The sequence below is a fragment of the Kogia breviceps genome, chromosome 18 (assembly GCF_026419965.1).
Source record: "Kogia breviceps isolate mKogBre1 chromosome 18, mKogBre1 haplotype 1, whole genome shotgun sequence".
In the NCBI taxonomy this organism is placed as follows: domain Eukaryota; kingdom Metazoa; phylum Chordata; class Mammalia; order Artiodactyla; family Physeteridae; genus Kogia; species Kogia breviceps.
Window position 1 is genome coordinate 8765315 of NC_081327.1, and position 25515 is coordinate 8790829.

General features: G+C 54.9%; 3 protein-coding genes and 1 long non-coding RNA gene across 16 annotated transcripts in view; 2 read left to right on the top strand and 2 right to left on the bottom strand.

The window, feature by feature from the left end:
• OPA3 (outer mitochondrial membrane lipid metabolism regulator OPA3) overlaps positions 1–4770 on the top strand; it is a 56946-nt gene extending 52176 nt beyond the window's left edge. The window contains exon 2 of the mRNA XM_059045266.2: positions 3452–4770. Within this exon, the coding sequence (XP_058901249.1) occupies positions 3452–3852 (401 nt within the window). The 3' untranslated portion in view covers positions 3853–4770. The remainder of the gene's footprint in view (positions 1–3451) is intronic.
• Positions 4771–5287: 517 nt separating this feature from the next.
• VASP (vasodilator stimulated phosphoprotein) lies at positions 5288–19228 on the bottom strand. Of its 11 annotated transcripts, none has more exons than XM_059045249.2 (13): positions 18130–19228; positions 11028–11199; positions 10789–10954; positions 9668–9764; positions 9137–9186; positions 8776–9017; positions 8530–8630; positions 7976–8027; positions 7384–7420; positions 7123–7168; positions 6882–6969; positions 6258–6315; positions 5288–6132 (listed from the first exon to the last, which is right to left on the bottom strand). In XM_059045249.2, the coding sequence occupies exons 1-13, from the start codon at positions 18132–18134 to the stop codon at positions 6095–6097; spliced, it is 1152 nt and encodes a 383-aa protein (XP_058901232.1). In that variant the 5' UTR covers positions 18135–19228; the 3' UTR covers positions 5288–6094. The 11 variants fall into 11 exon arrangements, 8 of the variants coding, with proteins under 8 accessions (XP_058901232.1, XP_058901234.1, XP_066874851.1 ...); XM_059045251.2 differs by having other exon boundaries at positions 7384–7417; positions 18130–18513; XM_067018750.1 differs by having other exon boundaries at positions 5288–6143; positions 7384–7417; positions 18130–18485.
• Positions 17263–25076, top strand: LOC136793016 (uncharacterized). The gene is made up of 4 exons (XR_010837718.1): positions 17263–17349; positions 19662–19753; positions 22089–22645; positions 23778–25076. It is a non-coding gene; the product is annotated as an uncharacterized lncRNA (long non-coding RNA).
• Positions 20442–25138, bottom strand: PPM1N (protein phosphatase, Mg2+/Mn2+ dependent 1N (putative)). Of its 3 annotated transcripts, none has more exons than XM_067018744.1 (5): positions 23816–25138; positions 23093–23210; positions 22909–23014; positions 22764–22824; positions 20442–20795 (listed from the first exon to the last, which is right to left on the bottom strand). In XM_067018744.1, the coding sequence occupies exons 1-5, from the start codon at positions 24728–24730 to the stop codon at positions 20565–20567; spliced, it is 1431 nt and encodes a 476-aa protein (XP_066874845.1). In that variant the 5' UTR covers positions 24731–25138; the 3' UTR covers positions 20442–20564. The 3 variants fall into 3 exon arrangements, with proteins under 3 accessions (XP_066874845.1, XP_066874846.1, XP_066874847.1); XM_067018745.1 differs by lacking the exon at positions 20442–20795 and adding an exon at positions 21141–21584; XM_067018746.1 differs by lacking the exon at positions 20442–20795 and having other exon boundaries at positions 22909–22994.
• Positions 25139–25515: the final 377 nt, after the last annotated feature.

Here is a 25515-nt window from a genome sequence, read left to right on the forward strand (position 1 = left end):
CCGAGATTCCCTTTTGAGCCTTTACCTTTAAGAAACAGTTCTAGATTTATGGAGGTAATTGACATATGGAATTTGAATTTTTTTTTTTTTTAATTTTGTCTATGTTGGGTCTTCGTTTCTGTGCGAGGGCTTTCTCTAGTTGCGGTGGGCGGGGACCACTCCTCATCGCGGTGCGCGGGCCTCCCACCGTCGCGGGCTCTCTTGTTGCGGAGCACGGGCTCCAGACGCGCAGGCTCAGCAGTTGTGGCTCACGGGCCCAGCCGCTCCGCGGCACGTGGGATCTTCCCGGACCGGGGCTCGAACCCGTGTCCCCTGCACCGGCAGGCAGACTCCCAACCACTGTGTCACCAGGGAAGCCCGGAATTTGAATATATTTTTTTAAATTGTGGTTAAAAATCATATAATAAAATTATATTATAAAAGACTCTCTTAACCGCTCATCAAATTTTGTTTTTTTTAAACAAAAAGGAGTGTGGGGAATTCCCTGGCCGTCCATTGGTTTAGACTCCGTGCTTCCACTGCAGGGGGCATGGGTTCGATCCCTGGTTGGGAAACTAAGATCCCGCAGGCCCCGCAGCACAGCCAAACAATATATATAAATTTTAGAAAATTAGAAAATTTTAAAAAAGAAAGGAATGTGCTGTCATCGTGTCTGAGTCGCTTTAACACAGGCCATAGCCGTGCCCGTCCCCCTCCCGTTGTGAGTGGCGGCCTGGACTTTCTCAGTCCTGGATTCTGAATCCATTTTGCTTTTTAACAGACCCTCAGGGAGAAATAGAGAGTTCAAGGTTCCATCACGGCCCTGCTTCCTGCACCCAGGGAGGAGCCTGGGGAACATCGTTAAGACTGGGGCTCCTTTTGGGAGGGGCCAGTGTAATTTCCCAACAGGAAGAGGGTTAAATAGGCAGTCATGACACCTTTTTTTTTTTTTTTAATTTTTTTTTTTTTTTTTATTGTGGTACACGGGCCTCTCACAGCTGTGGCCTCTCCCTTTGCGGACGCACAGGCTCAGCGGCCATGGCTCACGGGCCCAGCCGCTCCTCAGCATGTGGGATCTTCCCAGACCGGGGCACGAACCCGCATCCCCTGCATCGGCAGGCAGACTCTCAACCACTGCGCCACCAGGGAAGCCCATGACACCTTGAAGTTAGATGTCTCAGGCTCATCTGATAGGTGGCCAAGGCCAAGTCTGGCTGCCCATGGGCAACAAGGAGGAAACAGAGTGATCTAGGGCATGGCACCGGACAGTGGCATTTCTCTGGGCCTCACCAGATGCTGCAAGTAAAACTCGCTTGGAAGAGATCAGGAAGGTGGCTGGACAACTCTCGTTCATTTGGGTCATGAAAACTTTTTTTTTTTTTGGCTGCGTCGGGTCTTTGTTGCTGCGTGTGGGCTTTCTCTAGTTGTGGCGAGCAGAGGTTATTCTTCATTGTGGTGCGCGGGCTTCTCATTGTGGTGGCTTCTTTTGTTGCAGAGCACGGGCTCTAGGGCACAGGCTCAGTAGTTGTGGCGCTCGGGCTTAGTTGCTGTGCAGCATGTGGGATCTTCCCGGACCAGGGCTTGAACCCGTGTCCCCTGCGTTGGCAGGCGGATGCTTAACCACTGCACCACCAGGGAAGCCCTGGGTTATGAAAACTTTTAACTGGATTACAGTATACCTAAAGCAAAGGGTACAAATCCTAAGTGTACAGTTTGATAAACTCACAGAAAGAACAGGAAACAGAATATAACCAGCCCCCCAGAAACCCTACCATGCCCCCTTTCTAGTCACTATGCCTCCCAAGGGTAACCCCCATCCTGACTTGTAACCCTGTGGATTGAGTTTGCCTCTTTGGGGACTTTATATAAATGGAATCACACAGCATGTATGCTCGTGTGGCCTCTCACTCAACATTGTCTGTGAGATTTATTCAGCTTTTTGTATGTCACTGTGGTTCATTTGTTCTCGTTGCTGTTGAGTGTTTCACTGTGTGCGTTCTTTTTTACCAATCCTTCTATGGGTGGGCATTTGGGTGGTCTAGAGTCTTTTTTTTTTTCATAGCACTGAGGTGAACATGCAGGGACATGTCTTTCAGAGAACATGTGACAGGTTTCTGTGGGTGTCCACCCAGGAGCGGAATTGCTGGCTCATAGAGCATCGAATGCTAAATTTAGGAGTCGCTGCCAACCAGCTGCCAGAGTGGGTGTCCTCAATTACCTCCTCCGAGTCTGAGTGTGGTACATCTTTGGCAGCGCTTAGGATGTGTGGGTTTTTCATGTCAGCCATTCTGGTGTGTGTGTAGTGCTTTCTCTTTGTGATTTTAATTAATATTTTCCTGACATGTAATGGAGGTCAGCATCTTTTCACATGTCTAGTGGCCATTTAGATTTTATCCTCTTAGGTGATTCAAGTCCTTCTCTATTGGCTGGTCTGCCAATAGAAGTGGTTAACCTCTTAGTGGTTAGGATTCCAGGCTTTCAATGCTGTGGCCAGGGTTCAATCCCTGGTGCAGGAATTGAGATCCCACAAGCCGCGCTGTGCAGCACACACACACACCCCCCCCCCCCCGCAAAAAATAGTCCTCCTATTCCTTTGAGGAACAGGAGAACTAAAGCTGGAGGTGGAAAGATGGACTTCTGTCTTGCAATTTACCCCCTTCTATGTAGTCTAAATGATTCCCCCCATGTGCACGCTATTCTTCTAACTTAAAGGAAGAAAACCTAATTAGGTCAGCCTGGTTGCTGTGGAGGATGGTTGGAAGGGGTCAAGTATAAATGTTTTCAGAAATTCATCCCTTAATGAGCCCAAGGAACCTTATTTTTCCCATCAATTCTTGTATCAGTGGATGAATATTAATTATTACTCCAGTGAATCAGGTTTCAACATCAACTCTAGGCTTATGTTGCATTTACAAGTGGTCACAATGCTGATAATCCTTGTTCACACGAGTAAGTGATTAGATAAGGATGGAGTTGGCGTTAGAGCAGGCGCTCCAGCCCTGAGCTCCGTCCAAAGCCCCAAACTCCACAGTGAACACTCGTCAGGACAGAGCGCGGCACCGTCGGCTCCACCTTCGGGGGCAGGGGAGGAGCCTGGCAGGTGGGTTGTCGGGGGGGTAGAAGCAGCAAGCTTTACACCCGCCCTGGACTTTTGACCGCTCCCACCCCCTCCCAGAGGTTGCGGCCCCCACTCTGGACCTCCCCTCCAGGGCAGCAATGCTCATCCCCAGCCGATCACCAGAATCTTCTGGACGTTTTCCAAAGATGCCCTCAGGGCCACCCCTGGCCAGATAACTAACTGGGCATTCCGCGTGCGAGGCCCGGCGCGGGTCTTGGTAAAGGGGTCCATTCCCCGCTGGCGTCCGCGATTCTGGCTACCGTGTCGCCATTGCTCCGACCCGGACACCGAGGCGTCGAGGGGAAGGGCTTGCGTTTCCCAGCAAAGATCCCTGACCCCTGTCTTTCCCCCCAGTGTACCACTGGGTGGAGATGCGAGCCAAGATGCGCCTCATGGGCTTCCGGGGCACGGTCATCAAGCCGCTGAACGAGGAGGCAGCCGCCGAGCTGGGCGCCGAGCTGCTGGGCGAGGCCACCGTCTTCATCGTGGGCGGCGGCTGCCTGGTGCTGGAGTACTGGCGCCACCAGGCGCACCAGCGTCACAAGGAAGACGAGCAGCGCGTCGCCTGGGACGCGATGCGGGACGAGGTGGGCCGCCTGGCGCTGGCGCTGGAGGCCCTGCAGGCGCAGGTGCAGGCGGCGCCGCCGCGGGGCGCCCTGGAGGAGCTGCAGACGCAGCTGCAAGAGGTGCGCGCCCAGCTCTGCGCCCCGGACCCGCCGCCCGCGCCCCAGGCAGAGCCCACGCCCGAGGTGTAGGAGGCCGCAGGGCCCTGGTCCCAGACGTGACTGATTCTGGGCTGCCATGTCTGTCCCCACTGTCCCTTCCTAAACCGGCCCAGCTAATACCACCAGGTCCCTTTAGGGGCAGAAGGGATCTTGGACTGGGGCTGATCCAACCAGGCTTCTGGTCACCTCCCTACTAACCTGTCCAGTGAGGGGTACCTTCCACTGGGACACCCCCATCCACCGGTGGAACGTTCCAGCCCGCCCCCCGCCCCCCGCCCCCCCACTGGTTTAGCACTTTGGAATGGAAAAGCAGTGTCTTCCACCGGACCCCACCCACCCACCAGTAGGAGGGCCAGCAGGGCACAGGGACCATCTAATTTTGTCACTCACACCTCCAACTTACCTGAGGAGTGGTCCTTCCCCTGGGACCCTCATCCGTTACACCAGGACACCTCTTCCCACTTCTTCACTGGTACCGACCATTGTAGTGAAAATATAGAAAGCTCGGATGGACTTCCCCACCCCTTGACCTCCCATCTACCTCGCTCTTTTGGGGGGGGGCAGGGAATAGGGTGGATCTTGGTGTGCATTGGCTCCAGTGAGTCACCCTGTGGCTCCTCTAGTCCACCACTGGTGCCTTGACTGGGGTCCTCCCCTCTTGAAGTGGATCATTCCAGCAGACCCTCCCCTCCAGCCAAATCTCCTCTTCAGAGTACTCAGGGATTCCCCGTTACCTCTGGCCTTTGAACTAGACACGCAGTGTCCGCCCCAGTCCTTCGTGCAAAGGCTTCCTCCAGTGGGGACCACCTGCCCCCTCAGCCCTGAAGTTCACCACCTCCAACCAAATGGAATAATTCCACCAGGTAGTGTTAAGTGTTACCTACCTCACCTACCCCCTGCCAACCCACTCGCTGAACCATTAAAGGGGATGTGTTGTGAGCTCTGTTATTTCTGAATTCTATTTTTTTTAGACTATAAATGTCGTATAATTTAAGGAGCTCTGGGGGAAAGTCAGCTGGAGAATGTGTCTGGGAACCATGATGTACATCTGCAAAATAGGGGGCAGGCTCACTAAAATTCGAAGCTGGGAGGGTTCTGGTGGGAAGGGGCCAGTGTCATCCTTTGAGCCCTTTCCCGGATGGGGAAACTGAGGCCCAGGGGAAGCAAAAGGTCTTGTCCAAGGGCACACGGTCAATGAGGGACTTGCCCCTGGCTTTCCTCTAGGGTGGTGAAGTGGTTGGGGCAGGGTGGGAAGGAGTGAAGAAGCTGCCTGGTGAGGGGCACAGAGAGGAAGGGAGGCAGGAAGGCCGAGAGGGGCCAGAGGCCAGCCTATAGCTGCAGGAGTCTGAGGGCAGGTTCGGGTGAGAAGAAGGAAGGTGAGGGGAGGGCAGATGACTGGGGGAGGGGGGGACACGCCCCCATCCTCGTGAGAGCAGCCCTCCAAATCACTCCAGAAGTCTTAGCATTTATAAAAACTGGCAGATTTATTCCACAGGGGCCCATTTTCAAGAAGCTAAAGGTGAAGGTGGGAGAGGGGAGGTTTCCTCCCCTTTTCCTTTCCCCCTCATCTTTTTTTCCCCAGGGGGTGAAAATGGCCTGGACCCCAAAACCTACCGAAATAAAAAAACCAAAAAACTGAGGTTCCAAAAAGTTACAGCATCTTAATTCCTCATAGAAAAGGGGAAGGAGCCAGAGAGAAGGGAGGTCCCTGGGGTGGGGGGAGGTGCCCCCAGCCTGATGGGACAACCCCCCTTAAATAGCTGTCCCAAGTGGGACAAGCCGGGGGCACAGCATTTAAAAACTCCCCACATCCCATTTTATCAAAACCAAAGAGAAAAAACATTTCCTCCCCCCCAAACCTAAATATATATATATACTTTTTTTTCTTAAAAAACAAAACTTCAAAGGCATTAAGCGTTAAAGTGAATCTAGAACAAGGGAATGTGAAATTCCCTCCTTCCTTCCCCCTTACTGTGGGGTTAATTGGTACATCCCCAGCAGAGGAACCAGCCCCAAGGGGATGGCAGAGGGGAAGGACCAAAGGGAGCAAAGGGTGGGGGCCTCTCCAGCCAATCAGCAGCCAGTATGGGTGTGGGCATGGTGCCAGGAAAGCCACACCCCATTGGAATTTTCCAAGTGAGATAGGGAGTGGGGAAGACGCATTCCTGTGTAGTCTTCAGCCAATTCCAAGTCAAGTTGAGGCAGGGAAAGCAGGGTGACAGGCGGAGGGCGTGTGCGGAAAGGAGAAACTGGATCTTCTGGGGCCCTGTGGTCAGGGGGAACCCCGCTTCCTCAGCTCCTGGACAAAGGCTGGAAGGAAACTGGGCAGAGGTCAGGGGCAGAGCTTCTTCCCCCTTCCCTTCCAAAACAGGGCTTTCCAAGGGACATGATGCCTCCAAAATAAATAAATGTTTAAAATAAAAAAACAACCTCACCTTCAATTATTTCCTCTTTCACTTTCTGCAGTTCCTTCCTCACCTCTTCCAGAAGCTCCTGAAAATAATGGGGTACCAATCAGGAAGGGTACTTGGCCTTGCAAAAGTGAATCCCCCCTTTCTTAATGACTGAGGGGCCAGAGGAAGGAGGTTCAAGACTCCTATTACACACACACCATGACATCACTGGCAAGGCCACAAAGTGAGAATTCTAGGGGAGAGTTCTGGATCCTTGGAGCCAGAAGGAAAGTACTGGAGAACATCCAGTACCAAGGCTGGCAAATACATTGCAGTCTCCTGCCACCTCCATTGGTGATAAATGTCTGAGGCCAGTGTACTGAAAAGGATTCTGGGTACTCAACAGGAGTGCATCCAGTGATAAGATTAGTAAGGTCTGTCATGGGCACTGGATAAGGTGGATTAGTAAGGTCTGTCATGGGCACTGGACAAGGTGGTTATGGTGTCTGTGTCATCCCTGACAGGATCCAATCTCTATTTCTCAGACTGGAAAACTGAGGTTCCCAAGGTCTTTTCTAGAATCACATGGCAGGTCAGTGGCAGAGTCTGGACCCAGATCTCCTTTCTATCCCCCGAACCTCACTCCCAGTCCTTTCCCCAAGCTACCTGTTTCACCCTCTCCAGGTCTGACTCATCACTGGAGCTGGGCGTAGAGGGTTGGGCCTCAGAAGTGGTCACTGAAGATGACTTCATCCTGGGAGAGTTGGTGTGGTTTGGGGTGGAAATGAGGTTAGAGAGAGGGTCTGCCTCCCCTGCCTCCCATTCCAGGGGTCACACTGTGTTCCTCCCTACAAATTTGGCAAATTCAACTATTCTGGGGGGTGGGGCCCCAGTATTGATGGCCCACCTTGGCAAGGTTGTGCTGTTCTTCTCCCAGGGTCTCCGCACAGATTCTGGGGGACAGGCAATAAATCAAAAAGATCAGGGACAAGGAATGCCCTGCCTCAATCTTTCTCCCCGCGCCTCGTCAGCCCCGGTTCAAAGAACCATCTCAGGAAACTACAATCCCCAGCATTGTTTGTACAGACTCCCATCAAGGTGTGTTATATATGAGAAGCAGGCATCCTGGGACTTGTAGTTCCTGTGACTAGACTGGGCTCTCACTCACCACTGTGGGCTGGGACTCTGGCCTCTGGCTCCTCCTGCTGGTGGGAAATAAAACTGTCATGAGCCAGGGGCTTCCCTGGTGGCGAAGTGGTTAAGAATCCACCTGCCAATGCAGGCGACACGGCTTTGAGCCCTGGTCTGGGAAGATCCCACGTGCCACGGAGCAACTAAGCCCGTGCGCCACAACTACTGAGCCTGCACTCTAGAGTCCGCTAGGCACAGCTACTGAGCCCATGAGCCACAACTGCTGAAGCCCGCACGCCTAAAGCCCGTGCTCCGCAACAAGAGAAACCACGGCAATGAGAAGCCTGCGCACCGCAACCAAGAGTAGCCCCCGCTCGGCACAACTAGAGAAAGCGCGCGCGCGCAGCAACAAACACCCAACGCAGCCAAAAGTAAATAAATTTAATAAATTTAAAAAAAAAAGAAACTGTCATGAGCCAGCCCCCCTACCCCCCCACGACGCCACACCTCTGCTCATTTTCCTCCTCCACCTTCAAACCTAGCCCATCCCTATCACAGCCCCCTCCCCAATATTCCTACCCAAACGGTACATCCTAAGGGGTATATGGCAGGAAGAGCCCCTGACTCACATTGGCAGATTCATCCTTGGTGGTTTTCTCCCCGACTTGTGTGGCTTTCCTTCTGTAAGAAAGGCAAAAACAGATGGCTTCAACAGTTCCCTTCCCCAGAGCTCTGGAAAGGTGGATTCTAGCGCGCAGACTTCTGGAATTTGTCAAGGCTAAGAAAATTTTAGTTTTAGAAGTTAAAGAGAGTGCTGCTCTCCAACTGGGGTGGGGCTTTCCGATTCCCGCCGTTTGCGAGTCACAAAATTCTAAGGGCGGAGTTCCCAGGTTCTGAGGCAGGATTTCCTAAGGTCCTAGAATTCTGGGTTTTAGAACATTCCAGAGGCTACCTGGGTGGTTGCAAACCTCAGCCATCTCAGGAGACTGCAGTCCCCATCATTATATCCCAAACCTGGCTATCAAAGGGTGAACTTTCACCCAAAGAAACCAACTAACTGGGAATCTGAGCCCTCCCCCAACCCGGCCCTACTGAACAGGAATCTCCAGGTGATAACTGCTGGTCTGAGGGGTGTGTTCCAAGGGCTTTCTGCGGCTATTGAGGGCTCCAGGCTCAGGCTCACCTCCGCGCCAGCATGGCATTCATCTCTTCCATGAGTCCCCCGCCCGTGCTTCGACTGCTCTCAACTTTGGGGGCCAAGGGCCCCCCTGAGGCCTCCTCCTGCTGGAGAAATTACAAAGAGGTGGGGGCGTTATGGGCGGGCCTCCCGGCCTTCCAGCCCTCCTGTGAGGCTCCCAGGCAACTCTAGCCTCATCCCATTATAATATCAGGCCCCATCACCCCACACCTGCCATGCCTGCCCCCTCACCTTGCTGACTTTCCTGAGTTTGGCTCCGGCAATGGCTGCGGCCAGGCCCGGGGCCCCGGTCCCTCCACCACTGGGGCCTTGTGCTGTGGGGAGAGGGGGCGCAGGGGGTGGGCCTCCCCCTGCTCCATGCCCCCCAGCCGAGATCCCTGAGGAGGAGAGACCAGGGGGTGGGGGGGGACCCGGAGGAGGGGGAGGTCCTGGAGGCGGGGGTGGTCCCCCAGCTGGGGGAGCAGGTGGGCCTCCTGTAAGAAACACAAAAAAGGAGGGGTGCTGAGAGAGAAGCCTTATTCTCTGTTGTCCGGCTGGCCCACCCCCTCCTCTGGGGTGGTCACCCGACCCCCGAGGCCATTCGAGCAATCACCTGCGTTGGAGACCCTGCGCTCCCGCTCCATGAGCTCCGACTGCTGCTGCCTGGGGAGGGAAGGCGAGCTGCCGTCACTCAGAGCCTCAGGATGGCCAGCAACTTCCCGGATCGCCCCTCAGAGGCCTCCGGCAAGGCTGGCTCCTAAGCCCCACTCATGTCCTCCATTCCCCAGGAGCCAGGAAAGGGTTGCAGGGGGAAGAGGACAGGGACAGAACGAGAGCAAGAGGCAAGCAATCTAGTCATCAGACTGTCAAGAACACCAGAATTACAGAACACCCAGGATGGACTCGGGGAATCTGGGGGACCAGGACTGGAAGGCCCAGAAGGTTCTGCAACTCTGGGTGTCAGGAGTTTTTCAAACTCCAGGAGGTGGGGGGTTTCTGAAAGACATCCATTTCTAGTCCCCTGGGAGTTGGAACATTCTGAAAACTGCAAGTTGGAGAGGTCTGAACTCTCGGAGTCAGGGGTTCTGGAACAACCTAGGACTCCCGGCAGCAATAAGGTTCCCCACCCAGGGACTGGCCCCACCTTTTCTGTTGCTCCATCTCCTCTGGGGAGGGGCCGTTCTGGACAGACCAGGTGGGAGGTGCTGTAGGTGGCGTCGGCAGGGGCGGAGGCCCACCTCCTGGAAGGTGAGAGTAAAGGCTGCTGAGTCACCCCGGAAGCCAGCGCCACCCCTCAGCATGTTCCCTGGGCTCTCCCGGGCCTCCCAGGGACTCTGCGATGAGGGGTCGGCACGGGCTTCCCCTGACTGAGCTGATGTGAGGTGGGTGCTGGGAGGATGCCCAGGTCCCAGGAGGGACAGCAAAGGCCCAGAGGGGAGCCGCTTGCCCCAAGTCCTGCAGACCCAAATCTGCAGGAACAAGACTTGAATTCAGGCCCACTCCAGCATCCAGGCTCTTAACGCGCCTGTCACAGCCGCTCAGACCGCCCCCACCTGAGGACCCAGGAGAGGCTGAGAGCCTCTTCCTCACCCGCCTCAGGCCTCTGGCTCCCATGCATTCTCCTGTGCCTCGAACAAGCCAGCCCCTCCCCACTGGCACTGAAGCCGCTCCAGGAAGCAAACACGTCCGCCGTTTGGTGATCTGTGACCCCAGATGCATAGCCGTCACCTAAAGCCTTGCTCCTCAAAGTGTACTGTTTATGGACCGGTAGCCTTGGCGTCACCAGGGAGCTTGTTAGAAGTACAGAGCCTCGGGCCCCGGCCAACCCAACTGAATCGGAATCTGCGTTTTTCCTAGATGATTCGTGGGCACATTCCAGTTTAAGAAATACCAACTGGAGGTTTCTTCTTAATATTGTTTCTTGAAAACTAACCGATGATGACATAAGTCAGTATAATGGTTACCTGGGGAAAGGGCACAAGGAACTTTCTGGAGGCTGGAAATATCTATATCTTGATCTGGGAGGTCACACCGGAGTGTGCATGTGTAAAAATTCCTGGAGCAAAATGTACTCTTAGGAACCGTGCGTTTTATATGTGGGTGCACTCAGGGCACACAGGGACCCACAAAATCCTCATAATAATTCTCCACAGAAGTTGTGAATTGGCCCCATTTTCAGATGAGTAAACCGAGGCCAAGTGGTAAAGTGGCGGCCCCAGGCCACACGGCAGGGCTCAGCGGTCCCCTCGGCCCACTCTCTCTAACCTTCCAATGCCTCTAGGGCGCTGGCCATGCCGGCGGCAAACTGTGTTGCATCCTCCTTGCTGCCGAAGTTGAGGCCCCAGACCTGGCGGGCGTCACGCCACTGGTGGAAGTTGGGGGTGGCCTGGTTATACTTGACACCGCGGATGATGGCACAGTTGATGACCACCTGGCAGCGGGGGGAAAGTGGGTGAGGAGCGGTGGGGAGCAGCGGGCAGAGGGGGCGGGGAGGGGAGCCTCACCTGCTGGTCCGGCTGCATCTTCCGGCCGACCACCCGGAAGGAGTTGGCAGTGGGGTTGTGATAGATCTGGACGCGGCTGAAGGCCTGGGGGCCCGTGCCTGCAGGCAGCCATCGCTTGTTGCTGTCATCATAGAGCATCACAGTGGCCCGGCTGGAGCAGATAACCGTCTCACTGCCCGGCGGGAGGACAGGGGAGAGAGGCCAGTTAGCTGAGGGGGGCCTGGCACCCTTCCTCCAGGGGCCGGTCACCTTCTCCATCTGGGCCCCCCTGGGAGATGTGAAGACACAAAGACGGTGTGAGAAGAAGAAGAACCCATGGAGAGGCACAGAGGAAGACGGGCAGACGGGGAGAGAGGGCTGGGGACAGACCCTCGGAGAGACCCAGACAGGGAGACTGGGGGGGAAAAGACAGGCGGCACAGAGAGACAGACAGACTGGGAGGGTCAGACAAAGAGACAAACAGGGGATGTGAGACAGACAAGGAAAGAGACAGACAGTCAGATTGGGGGAAAGAAGACAGGAAGAGGAAGAGTCAGACAGACTGGAAGAGACAAACATACAGACTGATGCAGAGAGAGCTGAGAAAGGAATCAGGCTGACGTAGCGGAGACAGACTGAAAGACAGACAGACAGAGGAGTAGTGGGGGAAAAAAGATGGAAAGGCAGGGAGCAGAGAAAGATACAGAAATGGAGATACGGGCAGATGGAGAAAGACAAAGAGATGGACAGAGAGACTGAGCCAGAGAGATGCAGAGGGAGAGCTGGAGGACGGGGCCCGGGAGAAGCCGATGGAAGGGGTGGGGCGGGAGCTCTGGGCAGTGCTGGGAACCAGCCCCCGCCCGGTGCTCCTGGAGCCTCAGTTTCACCATCTCTGCTGGGGTGCTCGGGGGCCCCCCCTTACCCCGACCACCTCTCCCCACTCAGGAGGAGGGAGCTGAGGCTCAGGGAGGGGAAGGGGAAGGCTTGCAGCGAGTTGGGGACCAAGGCTAGATCCTAGGCTCCTCCACTTCCTGCTGCCCAAGCCGCCCAGCTGGCGCCCCCGGCGCCAACGGGCGTCAGTGGACGCTCCCTGCTCCATGTCAGGCAGGGACCCAGACAGCCCCGGCCCCACCCTCCAGGGCAGGAGAGAATCACAGAGGTCTGTCCTGTCCGCAGATAGTGATAATCCAAGACCAGGCCTGGGGGGCCCAGAAGGAGTGCCTGCCCCAGGCTGCGGATCAGAGACTTCCTGGAGGATGTGACATGTGACTTAGCCTTGGGGGGAGGGTGCCAGTAAACCGGTTCAGGGTTCAGGATCTGATATCCACAGATGTAGGTTCAAATCCCCATTGGGCCACCTACTCCATATGACTCAGGCAAGCAGCCTTCCCACATGAGAGAAGGCATCTTCCTTGCCTACAGACTGGGGAAATGACAGACCCCACCTCCCCCAGGGCAGTGGGAGAAGTAGATGAGTCTGGACATGTAAAGTGCCTGGCACGGTGCCTGGCATGTACTCAGTGCTGAGTAACTGTCAGCATCCTTTCCACGGGCACCCCGAACAGGTACCACTGGGTCCCCGGGCAGCCACATCCCTCCCACCCCCTACCAGTCCTTCTGGGGAGGTTCAATGCCCTCCTCCCCCAGTGGGGAAACTCGGCCTCCCAGACAGGAAGTGACTTGCCCAAGGTCACACACAAACCAGGGGGAAGCACTGGTCCCCACCCCCACCGGACTTTTTCCTGAAAAGAGGAAGTTGGTGGTCAGAGGTTTCCGGGGGGAGAAATTATACCCCACGACGGCTCTGTCTCTACCAGGGCTGGGGGTTGGCACATAACACTGACACTGTAAATCACAAGGCAGGGAGAGCCCCTCAGCAGACCAAGATCTGGGTTCCTAGGCTAGGAAGCTGAGCCCCCAGACCCTCCCCCCAGGTTTACGTAATTGGGGCACCTCCCTCTTATCAGGCACGTCAGCTGCTCACATGCCCCAAGCCCTTTCCTCAGAGTCTCTCATTTCATTCTCACTGCAGCCCTTCTAGATGGGCTATTTCATCCTCATTTTGCAAGGACTGCAAACAGAGGCCCAGAAAGGTTGCGTGACTCGCCGGTGGTCACACAGCTAGTAAGCAACACAGCGAGGGTTTGAACCCAAGCCACCTGGCTCCCAAGTCCACAATCTTAACCACCGGGGACTGTGTGGGCCCTACCCAAACACCAGGTGCTGTTTCCAGACAAGTGCAGCCTCAGGGGCTCTTTCTGGCTTCCACTGCCCCTGGCAGGGCAGGGTTAAAGCCTTGCCCACACCTGCCACCCACACCCAGGGCAGACTCTGCCCAGGTGCCCGGGGCCTTCGTTGCTACCCAACCCTGGCTGCACTTTGCTCTCCCAAGCGACCCTGCCCTGCTGAGTCTCTGGACTGGCCAGAGAGCTGGATGTCTGCAGAATGACCCCAGACTGGTCTTGTCCCTCTCCAGGCGGTGGTGTCCCCATTACAGCAAAAGGATCCTGTTAAAACACAAGTCAGATCGTGCCCCTCCTCTTCTTGGAAGCTCCGGTGGCAGCTCCCACTGAATTTTTTTTCTGGCCAAGTTCTCTCCAGGGCCTTCATGATCTGTGTGATCTCTGATCTCATCCCTTCCTTCCCCCCAGCTTGCTGTTCCAGCCCCACTGGCCTCCGTGCTGCTCCTTCAACATGCCAGACACATTCCCACCGTAGGCTGGTGCTCTTGTTCTCCCTCATCCTGGATTTTCACCTCCTTCAGGTCGCTACTTAGCCGACACCTCTTCCAAGAAGCCCTCCCTGACTACCCTATCTGGAAAAGCTCCTCTCCCTCTCATTGCATGTCCCACATTTCATAGCACCTGATCCCTGCCTGACAGACCCCTGTCTCCCCTACCAAAAGGTCAGGAGCATGAGGGCAGGGATTTTTGTCCTTTCTGTTTTGTCCTTTCTTGCCGTGTCCTCAGAACCTAGAATCATGCCTAGGACATAGTAGGTATCCAAGAGTTGTTAAATTAGCCGTCTGTAAAAAAGGAAAAGTTCTTAACAATGGCAGCTGACATTCATTGGTTAGCCTGTGTAGCAGGCACTGTTCTAGGTACTGAGCTGCAATTTCCACAGTGAACCTTGCAATGACCTCATGAGATGGACTCTGGTGCAGATGAGGAACTGTGGCCACAGAGAGGTGAAGACAGTTATCTCAGGTCACGCAGCAAACAAGTAGAGGGGCTCATATTTGAACCGAAGTTTCCCCCCACCCCCGGCAATGTTCTTAACCTCATTTAAAGATGAGAAAACAACTAAGCTGATTTTTTTTTTTTTCAAGGCAAGGTATAAAGTGGTGTGTATCAGAAGTTTTTTTAATTTTTTTAAAAAGGTGTGGGCTTCCCTGGTGGCGCAGTGGTTGAGAGTCGGCCTGCCGGTGCAGGGGACACGGTTCGTGCCCCGGTCCGGAAAGAGGCCCGTACCACCAAAAAAAAAAAAAAAAAAGAAAAAGAAGAAAAATAAAGGTGGGGAGGATATAAATACCTCTGCACACAGAGTGGTGATATCTGCAGAGGCTGCTTCTCAGGCGACTAACCATGGCTGCCTCTGAGACACTGGGGACCTGGGGGCCTGAGGAGGCAGGCAGGAAGTGGACATTTTGTACAGTTTACCTTCTTGAATTGCTTGATTATGACTTTTCGTTTTGTTTTAACATGGGCTGGTATTACCTATAAAACACTAATTCATTACTTAAGTTCAAAATATAAAACTATAAACCAGGCAAAAAGCTAGAAGAGAAAAATCCCACAGCCAGGAAGCAGAGAGTGAGATGGAAATGGGGTCTGCCTAATTCCAGTGGTCTCTGGGGTCTCTCTCATACCCTCAACTTGACATGAGAGCCTTAATCCCCAGCCAGCCCAGAACTCTCCCACAAGTCCTCCCATTCTGGAAAACTCTAGCATGTGGTAGATAAAAGAAGGTTCAAGTCACCCCCTCGCTGTGTGGCTTCCCATCTCTGAACCCTGGCAACCATAACTCACTGGGGTTTGGTAAGGACTGAAAGAGATAAGAAAAGCCCTAAGCACAGGACTTGGAATTTGGCAGAGGATCCATGTGAGGGAGCCGAGAGGCAATACAGGAGGGAGAGAACTTCTCGTCAAGGGAGGCAATCAAACACAGTCACTCTGGTTCACTCAAACCTTCCATATGAGAGGCTTGTCCTTCCTTTCACCCCTTCATCCTACAGCCCCTTAAACCACAAAACTTGTGACCCACCCCCCAAAGCCCCAGGCACACACAACCTTTCCAAACGACAAATCTTTGATAGATTTGGATAGAAAGTATCCAATAGTTTCTGGATAGAAACTCAGATGCAGGGTCTGCAGGGCTTGTATGGGTTCACTCTAGTCCTTCCTCCCTGACAGGCCTCAGTTCCCCATAAGTGATTAGGAAGGTAACTGGGTTCCTTTTTGTTTATCAGCATTATCTTAAGTGTTTGTACAGTGAAAGCACGTTACTTGTATTATTATTATTATTTTTTAAAGACCACTGAAGGTTTGATTTTCCTTTTTCTCTAATAGTATAATACTCTGGAAAGAGGCCTGTGTTCAAATTCAGGCTTGCCCACTTCCAATCTGCCTTTAATAGGCAATTTGCTTAATTTCTCTGTGCCTCAGTTTCCCCATCTGGGGAAGGGGGACGGTCCTAATAGTATCAATCTCTTAGAATTGCTGTGAGGATTAAATTGAATCAGGCACCTAGTACAGTGCCTGGCACAAAGTAGATGCTTGATCAAATGGTCTCTCATTATTTTTAAAAAAATAAAAACAACAACAATAATTACTATTATTGGAAGAGGAAAGAAATGAACCAAATACTTCTTGAGTCCCTTCTGCCCTGACACTCTCAGACCTCTGCCCCACTTCCCAGAATTCCAGCTCAGAGTCCCGGACACAGCAGACACTCAACAAATATTTGTCAAACTGGGAGAAAAGGAACTGTATCTTGTAATTTTCCATCTTAACATCCTCTCTTCCAACTGCCCCCAAGACTGTCCCCAGCCAAATCAGCCAGAAATCAGAGGATCCCAGCCCCCTCCCCTCCCTCAATACTGTGTAGGAATTTCTGAGGGATCTTGGGCCAGGCATTTCTCTCTTTGAGCCTCAGTTTCCCCAGCTGCCCCCAGACAAGGCCATGGGTCTTTCTGAATCCTTCCTAGCTGTCCTGGGAGAAGGGGCACAGCCCAGTAAGTCGGGTGTGGCCATCAGAAGGGAAGACCCCTCGGGAGGTGGGGGTAACCCTCTGGTGGGACAGGAATCAGCTCGACTTCTGCCCACCTCCCAGGAGGTGGGAGGTTTGGTCGTGGCCAGCAGTAGGGGGGCCTTGTGGGAGGGCCGGGGCCTCGGGGACTGGGGGCGGGGAGGCTGGCCCAGACATTGCTCCTGCCCTTTTACGGTCTCAGTGAGTGAGGCAGCACTAACTCGGACATCCGCCATCCGCCTTCCACCGTGCCTGGGACCGGAAACGCGGCGGGGGGTGCGGGGGGAGGCAAGGGGCGGGGCTGGGGGGCAGTGGGAGAGGAGAGCCTCCCAGGAAGAAGGTGAAGGAAGAGAGCCCAACTGCCGAAAACCGCCCCCTCCCCCGGGCAGACCTTGAAGGGATGTTGCTATAATGGGGGAAAGGGTAGGCAGGAAGTCTTGTGGGTGTCTGTGGGTGCCCCCTTGCTCCAAATTTTCCAGCAATCCCTTTACAGCAGAAGGAACAAATGTGCGAGGGGGATTCTCTACTGACCGTAAAAAGGAATGCCACCCTCTGGTCAGAGGGCAGGGGTGTGGGGAATGTGGGAGGATGTGGGCGCCAGGGGGTTAATCCCCAGCCGCCCCTAGGGGCCTCCCCCTCGAGCTGGGGGCTTTGGGGCAGGAAGTCCCTGAGAGAGTAGAGGAAGGGAGATAGTATTGTCAGGCTCAGGCCTCAAGGGAGAGCTTATGGGGGGGGCAGGGGAAAGAGAGAATAAGGGGGGGCTAGTCGGGTCCCCCGCCGCACGGGCCCCGCCCTCAGGTGAGCCCAGGAGTTTTGAGGGAGGCCCGGGAAAGACAAAATCCCTGGGTCCCTTCGGCCCCCACCCTCCAGGATTAAATTCCTGGGAAGATAGCTGGAACTCTCTGGGAAGCCTGGGTCCCTTGGGGAGAGGGCTATGACCTTGAAGCTTTGCAACGCCCCCTCCTCCAACCGCACAACTCGGGACTGCTGGGGAAGGGGGGGCGGTGTTGAGAGAAGGGGGAGGCGCCGTGGTGGGGAAAGCAGCCGGCCCACGGCGCTCTTTGCCGGCCCCTCCCCACACCAGCTGTCTCGACAGGTGAGTCAGGAAGACAAAGGCCCCCCTTCCCCCAGCTGCCGCGCCCCCTCCCTCCCCAGGGCCGCGCAGGTTGGGGAGAGGGGCCGCCCTTCTGGCCCGGGGCCGGGGAGCCGCCCTCGGCCCAGAGCGCTCTCGCTCGGTCCTAGGTACAGCCTGTTTTAAGCAAACTGTGGGTGGGGAGCGGCGGGGGAGGGGAGTCCCAGCCAGACCCTGGAGGCTGCGTCTGGGTCCGTGGATCCGTCCACACCAACCTCCTCCACAGGAGGATGAGCCCCCCAAATTTAGGGGGTTAAGTAGCCCCGAAGTTAAGGAGCAAGGTCGCTCTTGGGAAGACTTTTTCCAGCGCCCCGAAAACCAAAGTCTACGTCTCAATCTCTTCCAAGTCCCAGGGACCCCCAAGCCGGCCCCCCACAATCCCTCTAGGGGCCGGGTTGAGCTATGGGGGGAGTCTGAACCCTGCCTAAATCCTGGCCTCCCTGCGAGGAGTATTTACCAACTTGAAGGTCCTCTGAAAAAGTCTTTTAAAAATTCGGGAGTCCTTGGAGCGCCCCCAAATCTAAGGGCTCCCGGGAGAACCTCACCGGCACCACGCGGAGCCTTGAGAGTGAAGGGGAAGTGGTCAATATTTGAAGCTCGTCCAAGGGGGCTCGGCCTCAATTCCGAGGCTCCCAGTGCCCGGTCCCCAAATACCAGCCCGGAGCAAGCTGGGGGGAGGGGGACAAAGGCGGGGCGGGAGCTCGCGCCGGGCGGGGAAGGGTCTGAAGGCAGTTGGAGGCTCACCTCATGGCTGCTCGGCGGACGGGCGGAGCGCCCACGGGGTAGCTGCTCCCGGGGCGCCCCTGGCCTGAGGTTCAGGGGTTCAGGGCTGGCTCCAGGTTCTGCTCAGTCTGCCCCAGGGTCCCGCCCCATAGAGTCCGGCTTCCTGGGGGGAACGTGGACAGGGCCGGGGCGGGTCCTCGGGCGCCTCCTCTCTCGGGGGCTCTGATCGGGGGTCCCGGCAGCAGAAAGGGGGTGCGGTGTCCCCTCCCCGGCGCGCCCCCTCGGCCGGCGGCGGCTACAATGTTACTCTTACTACTGTACTTCTCTTCGCTACATTTCGTTCCAAAATTCCACTCCCCGCACCCATAATGCCCTGCGCCTTAAAGGGGCCGCGGACACCTCAAGGCGGTGAGGTTGGGGGGGTGGAGGGCGCTTAAAAGGGCAACGCGGAACCTTAGACTTCCGCTATTTCCCTCTTCCCCAACGTTACTGCATAGCGATGCACTCTGGGGGTCACCTCCCCAAATTAGAGGGGAAGTTTGATGGAGGGGAAGGGATCCGTCCTTGATCCTTCGTTCTCTCCCACGATGGAAATTCTTAGGGGAATATCAATGGGGGCACAATGTCTTCTCACCCTCCCCATCGACTTCTCCATTTCTTTACATTCTACTCAGTTTGGGGGGCGAAGAGGACCTTATGGTCAAGCATAGATTCTCTCAAATTTTGTCCCTTAAATCCTGCTTTCGGAGCCCTCAGCGTCTCTCTCCACCAATTTATGAGGGACTCCTAAGGGGCGAACCCCCTCCCCCGTCGAAGAGCGGAATGGGTGGGGAGGGGGCCCACCCCTCTCACTGCCCCCCCGCTCCGCCCGCCCTGGGAAGGTGAGGAGGAAGTGGGCCGAGGGGGCGCGGCTGGCCGCTGACTCACAGCCGCAGGGTGTGTGTGGGGCGAGGCGGGGGGGGGGGCTATGGGGGGGGAGGCGCTGGACCTCGGTGGGAATGGGACTCCCGGTCCCTATGTGAATAAGGTCCCTTGTACCCTCTCCACGCACGCCCCGCCGTGACTCAGTTTCATCTGCGGAGGATGGTGGGATCATCCAGCAATCCGAGGGAACGGAGGTGGGGGACCCTCCCTATGCCGGCTCCCGGGAGCCCCCTCCCCCCACGCGCCAGATTTGGGCTGAGTCCCTACACCCTCCCAGGCTTCCGCCACTGGTCCTGCAGACTCCGCCCTACGTGACGTCACCAATATGCTCACGCCCCTCTCGTAGAGCGCCACCTGGCCTGGGTAAGGTGCCTTAGGCTGGGGCAGGAACCTGGGAAATCAGTTCGACATTTAGAAATGGATAAATTGAGGCCTGGAGTCAGGAAGTAAATCTGGGCTATAGCCCTCTTGCCTGAGCCACCAGGACTCCAGTGGTGCAAGGTATGAGTGTAAAACAACTCTTGGGGCCCAGCTGACTAGGTGAGGGGATCAAGATTCCCAGCGTTTTTTTTCCCAAGAGGAATCCGCTGCCAGGTGCCGTACTGATCTCCTTCACCTCATTCTTCTAGGCCATGCTCTGACATTAATTCTTCTCTGAAGAATGGAGTAATCCTCTACCCTTCTCCACCCCACTCTGGGAGACCTTGAACCCTGATCTATGGTAGGTTATAATTGTTTCTCTGTGTGTCTCCTCAGACTGAGTTCTTTGGGGGCAGAGGTAGACTTAATCAATTTCTGGCCCTTACTAACCCAGCAAGGCCCAGAACGGCAGCTCAACACACATTTACATGTATCCAACTGCATGAAAACCCCAGTTCTGTGTGACCATGGGCAAGTCCTTTCTCCTCTCTGGGTCTCAGCTTTCCCATCTGTGAAATGGGAGGGGTGGTGCTTCTGTGTGCCACCTGCACTATAGTCAGCAAACATTTTCTATAAATGTCCAAATAGTAAATATTTTAGGCATATTAAACATAGGGCCTCTTTTGCATATTTTTTTACAACCCTTTAAAAATGTAAAAACCATTCTTAGCTCAAGTGCTGTACAAAACAGGTAGCAAGACCCCTGCACTAGAGAAACTCTTGCAAATGTACACAGGAGCCTGATCAAGGATGTTTACGGCAGCAGTGATGTAAGGGCAAGAAATTGGAAACAACCTAAATACCCATCAAGAGGATGACGAATGCTGAAACCATTGCACATCTCTTGTCTGAAGTGCTGAGTAGCAGCTAAAAAGAGTGAGGTGTGTAAGTGGCATGAAAGAAGTTTCCAACACATTATTGAGTAAAAGGAAACAAATTGCCAAATGATACATAGGGTATGAAAAAAATCAAGGAGACACCTAAGGTACCATATACATGTGTGTACATGCCCAATAAAAGGTCTTGAAAAATCCACTCCAAACTCACTGCAGGGGTTACCAGTAGGACACAGAATGGGATCGTGGAGAGTCTGATGGTCATAATCTCAAGCCTCATCTTGAAAATGCCGAGTTCAATCCTGTCTCTAGGCTTTCACACTGGCTGTTCCTTCTGCCTTGGGACCCTCTTGCATGGCTGGCGAGTTTTCTGTTAGCTTCCTGCTCAGTTTTCCCCTCCTCAGAAGTCTTCACTGACCCCCGTCTAAAGCAACCATCCCCAGGTGGAAAACGGAGTGGCAGTGGATGAGAGATGGAGAGAGACTTCACTGTATACGGTTCTGTGCCCTTTGAATTTCAAACCAAGTGAACTTACCACCCATTCAAAAAATAAATAACAATGTAAAAAACCCAGCATAGCTCCCCTAAGACATTTTCTTATCATGTCCCCCAGTTTCATTTTCCTTGAGACACTTGTCAGTGTCTGAGATGACCTTATTTATGGGTTCCCTTTTTTGCTGTCCCCCCCTCCACTCCACCCCACACACTAGGAGGTTCCTGGGGCAGGACCCTCAGTGGGTCTGCCAGGTTGATGGCCTGAGCAGGACCTTGCACATAGCAGGTGCCCCATATGTATTTGCCAAATGACTGGGCAAATAATACGTGCGGGGTTTTTTCCACAAGAAAAATGTATTTTGAATTATGTAATTAAAATTTAATTATAAAAACTTTCCCCTACCTCCCCGCCAAACAGATGAAAAATAGGAAGGGAAGAGAAGGTTATTGAACTGGGTGATTTTCAGCTCTAAATATTTCAAAGACATTTGGTTTTGGGGTTTTGAGGTTTGGGGGGTTTTTTGGGGGGTCTAGCAGGTGGGCGGAATTTCCCCTCTCATAAGACTTTCTGTCTTATGAGAGGGAAGTAGGAGAAAGGGAAATAAACATTCTGGGGTTCCTCCACTGGTTTCTCTTCCTTGCACTAGTCTGCATAGCTGGGGAAGGGAAGTTTTCTTCCTTAATTCCATTGAGGCCCCAGCTGGGCAGAGGGTCCCTAAAGGACGACAGCTGTCAGGCCTCCAAGTCCAAGGCAGAGCTTGAATGGGTGCCAGTGGGCTTCTCAGCCCCATTCTGCCCCATCTGTAACACAAAATGTGGAAGATGGTGAACAGGAACCCCTTCTGGCCCCTCAGCATTTACTCCCCTGTATTCTGGATGCACTGCTCCTATTTTTCCTTTGAGGAACCAGCATTCCCTATCCCTCATTTCCTCAGTTTTGGGTGGAGTGGACCCCAAGGCCAAGCGCTAGAGGATGGGCCTGTGACCCCAGCCTGGCCAATCAGAGACTGGTCAGGCACATGACCCAGTGTGGCCAATGAGAACCAGCTCTGGAAGCACGGCTGCAACTACTGGGAAACTGGCATGCTCTCCCCACTGGGGATGTTAGGCTTCTGGGATGTGACCATGAGTAGCAACTCTCTGCTACCTCATGTGGAGACCCTGCCTGGGAAGGAAGCCAACTCAGAGAAAAGAAAACTAAGACAGTTCCTGATGACATCATCTGACAACTGGATGCAGTCATGTCTTAAGTCCCTGTGCTCTTGAATTACATGGCCCAGTAAACTCCCCGGTTTGTCTTCCCAGGTTGAATGGGGTTTCTGTCACTCACAACTCAAAAGAATCCTGACAAAGACCTCCTTTCTGCTGCTGAGAAACCATCAACAACCCCCCCCCACCACCACCCTGATGGGTAATAACCCAACTCCCTTCTCTGCCCTGCAAAGGCCTTCTGGTTTCCTCCCTCACATTTCCTCCCAGTCCCCCACCCCATACCTTAGTTTATGTGGCTCCACTCACCACCTCCTCGGACATCTCTAAATAGGCTATCTGGGCCCAATTCGCAACCTCTCTCCTCTAAGACCTGGACCACCCTCAGAGGTGCCCTGGTGGCCTCTGCAGTGCAGTCAGCCCTTGGTATTTGGTCATCAACATTCCTTGAATTTTTCTACCTTATTTTTGGATTGAGGGGGTGGTGCTTGGGATGGTGGGGCTTCACAGAGCAATGTAGGGGGCACATTTCTTGGCGGAGAAGCACAATCTCTTCTCCTCTGCTTCTGCATCACCACCCCCACCCCCACCACCAGCCATCATGCCTAGCACAATTCTTCAGGACCAGCTGTGAGAATTTATCACTATATCAGGTAAGTCCCTGTCCCCTCTGCCCTCAATTTCCCCATCACTTAAAGAGGTGGCATGGTGGGGGGGGGGCGCTGAATTACATGCTTCTAAGAGAAACATTCAAGAACACAGGGTCCTTACCACGCAGCGCTCTCCTGAGGCCTGGCAGAACTGAGAGTAAGCGTCAGCGATGACTGTGGCCCTGGAGAGCAAAAGAAGGCCCTCAGGAGGTGACCCTCCTCCTACCACCCGTCCTCCCATTCCCCCCCACCCCACCCCAACTCACTTGCAGTGGAGCCCTCCCCCAGGAGGTAGATCCGGGATGTCCTCAGAGGCCAGAGTCCTGAAAACTGTGTTCAAGCTGGGCGGCTCCTGGCCAGAGGCACACAGCTCTGAGAAGGAGGCAAGGATTGTGGGAGTTACCCTGCTTGCTGACCACCCCTTCCGCCGGGCTCCTGGCGCCTGCTCACCTGCAACCCTGCGTCCCAGGGCTGCGTCCAGCACTAGCTCCTTCCTGATGGCCTCCTCACAAGACCTGGGGGCCCCCGGGAAGCAGACCAGGATGCAGGTCATGTTATCCAGGCTGCCCTGGAGAAGGCAGAGAAAAGAGAGCCTGGTGGAACACGGCTGAATGCCCCAGCACAGGGCTCCATGCCCTAGGAAACAGTTTCCCAACACTCCCCTTGCTCTAGGGCCCCCTTCCCAATCTGGTTATGCCCATATCTCTAAAGTCCCACCCTTCTGCCAGTCTAAACCAGGCCTCTCACAGGGACCAATGCCTTAGACCACGCCCTCTCACTGTCCTAGCACCACCCTATTAAACAGAGCCACTTCCCTTTTCCAAAGCTCCTCCCACTCTGCTGTTGAGCTGTTCTTCCTTCTGCCACTAGGCACACCTCGGGACCCATCTTTAGGTCTAAGGGCTGTCCCATTCCAAAAGCCACGCCCTTTCTCGTAAATCCCTCCCACTTATCTATCGAGAACTACAACTCTTCCGTCTTGTCTCAAGGCTTCCTTCCCTCAAGTCTCCGCTCCCTGCACATTTTGGCCCTGCCCCGTTCCAGCAGGCCCCGCCCCCTACGTGGAGTCCCACCTCTCCTTTTCTAGTTTTACTCTCGCCTCTGCATCAAAGCTCCTCCCCCCTAAATCCCTTAGGTTCTTCCCTCGAAGATCTCAAGCCCCGCCCCCAGGACCTTGCAAAGACACGTGTCCAACAGCTGCGCGCAGAGAAGCTCTGGGGCCAAGCCCAAGCAGAGGCGAGATGACACCAGTTCCGCCAGGGCAGAGCCAGACATCGCGTCCCACACGCCATCAGAGGCCAGGAGCATGAATTCGTCCTCTACTCGGCGTGCCAGGGCGGTCACTTCAGGCTCCGCGGAAACGAGCTGCAGTTCAGGGGGTCTTCCCGGAGCCTCTTTGTAGGCAAAGTCTCCCAGTGCTCGGGACACTGCCAGAGAGCCCTCGAGGCGCCGGCGGCTGATGGTGCCGCCCGCGTCATGGATGCGCTCGCGTTCCCGGGGACGGAGGGGCTGATGGTCTTCGGTGGTGAAGGCCACGGCGCCGGCGCGACTCAGCACCGCGCGGGAGTCACCGCAGTGCGCCAGGTACAGAAAGTGCGGGGAAACCAGCAACGCCAAGGCGGTGGAGCCTCCCGGCTCGCCGCGGGGCCAGAGCGCGCGCAGGCGTGCGTCTGCGCCCAGAAAGGCGCGGCGCAGTGCTTCGCACACGCCCTCGGGCTCTCCGGGCGCTGGGCCCAGCTCCTCGAGCACGTAGCCCGGCAGGTGGCGCGCACCGAAGAGGGCGGCTCTCGTCCCACCGTGGCCGTCGAGGACCGCGAAGAAAGCCCAGCCCGGGCCCAGCCCGGGTAGCTCAAGCCAAGCGCAATGCGCGTCCTCCATGTGTGCGCGCCACCCTTGCACTGCGCTCGCCCCGAAGCTCAAGCCCCAAGACGCCGCCGCACCCCCGTGCGGCCGCTGGGCACATCGCGGCGCGTCCAGGAGGGACTGAGGCCCGTCGGGAGAGCTGCGCCTTTCCTCTGCCTCCTCCACCCGCTCTTGCTTACGAGCTGGCCAGAGGAGACGTTCCAGCAGGCGGGCAAGGGCCGCCATCCTTCAGCCTGGGGATCAGGAAAGCTCCACCCTCTGCACATGTCAACAGCCCCGCCACCCCGCCCCCGTCACCTCCACTAATCCTCTGCACTGTGAAATTTTAAACCACCTAAATCTCCTTCCTATGCCCTTGACGTGCACTCAAGTCGAGTCACTAGAAGGGATTGAACTCTTCGTTCTCCTCTCTTCCGCACCTTCAAAATGAGGTTTGGGGTTTGTTTTGCGTCAGGGAAAAAAGATAATAGTACCAAACTAGCATTTACCATGAGCTACACACTGTTTTACATCATCATCTCCAATTTACCGAAGAGGAAACTGAGTCACAGAAGTAAACAGTGTTACAGGGAAACAATCTCTAGAATCCGTATTCTCAACACAACACTCGGCTTCGTCTCCCCAGCCCGACTCTGTTCAATCTCTGCCCACATCACTGGTCCCATCCGGGTTTCAAAAGCTTTAAACGCTTAATTTTTTTACTTCGACCCCTCCCCTCTCCGTCTCTCCTCACTCCAGGTTCAGCTCACCTTCTGGGCAGCAGCACCACCCTTGATTGTTCTGCCCTATTCCCTCTAGGCCACGCCTCTAGCTCCTCAGTCTCGGACTGACCCCACCCAACTCTGAACAATTCTAAATTGGCTTAAACCTCCCCAAGTCTGAGCTCCTCTCCTTGTCTCAAAACTTTCCGAGTAGTTTCTTCCCGCACCCTTTCCCATTCCCATTGAGAATCTAGGCTTATACCTCTACCTCTCAGCGGTAAAATCTTTACACCCTCCCCTCAATGCCAC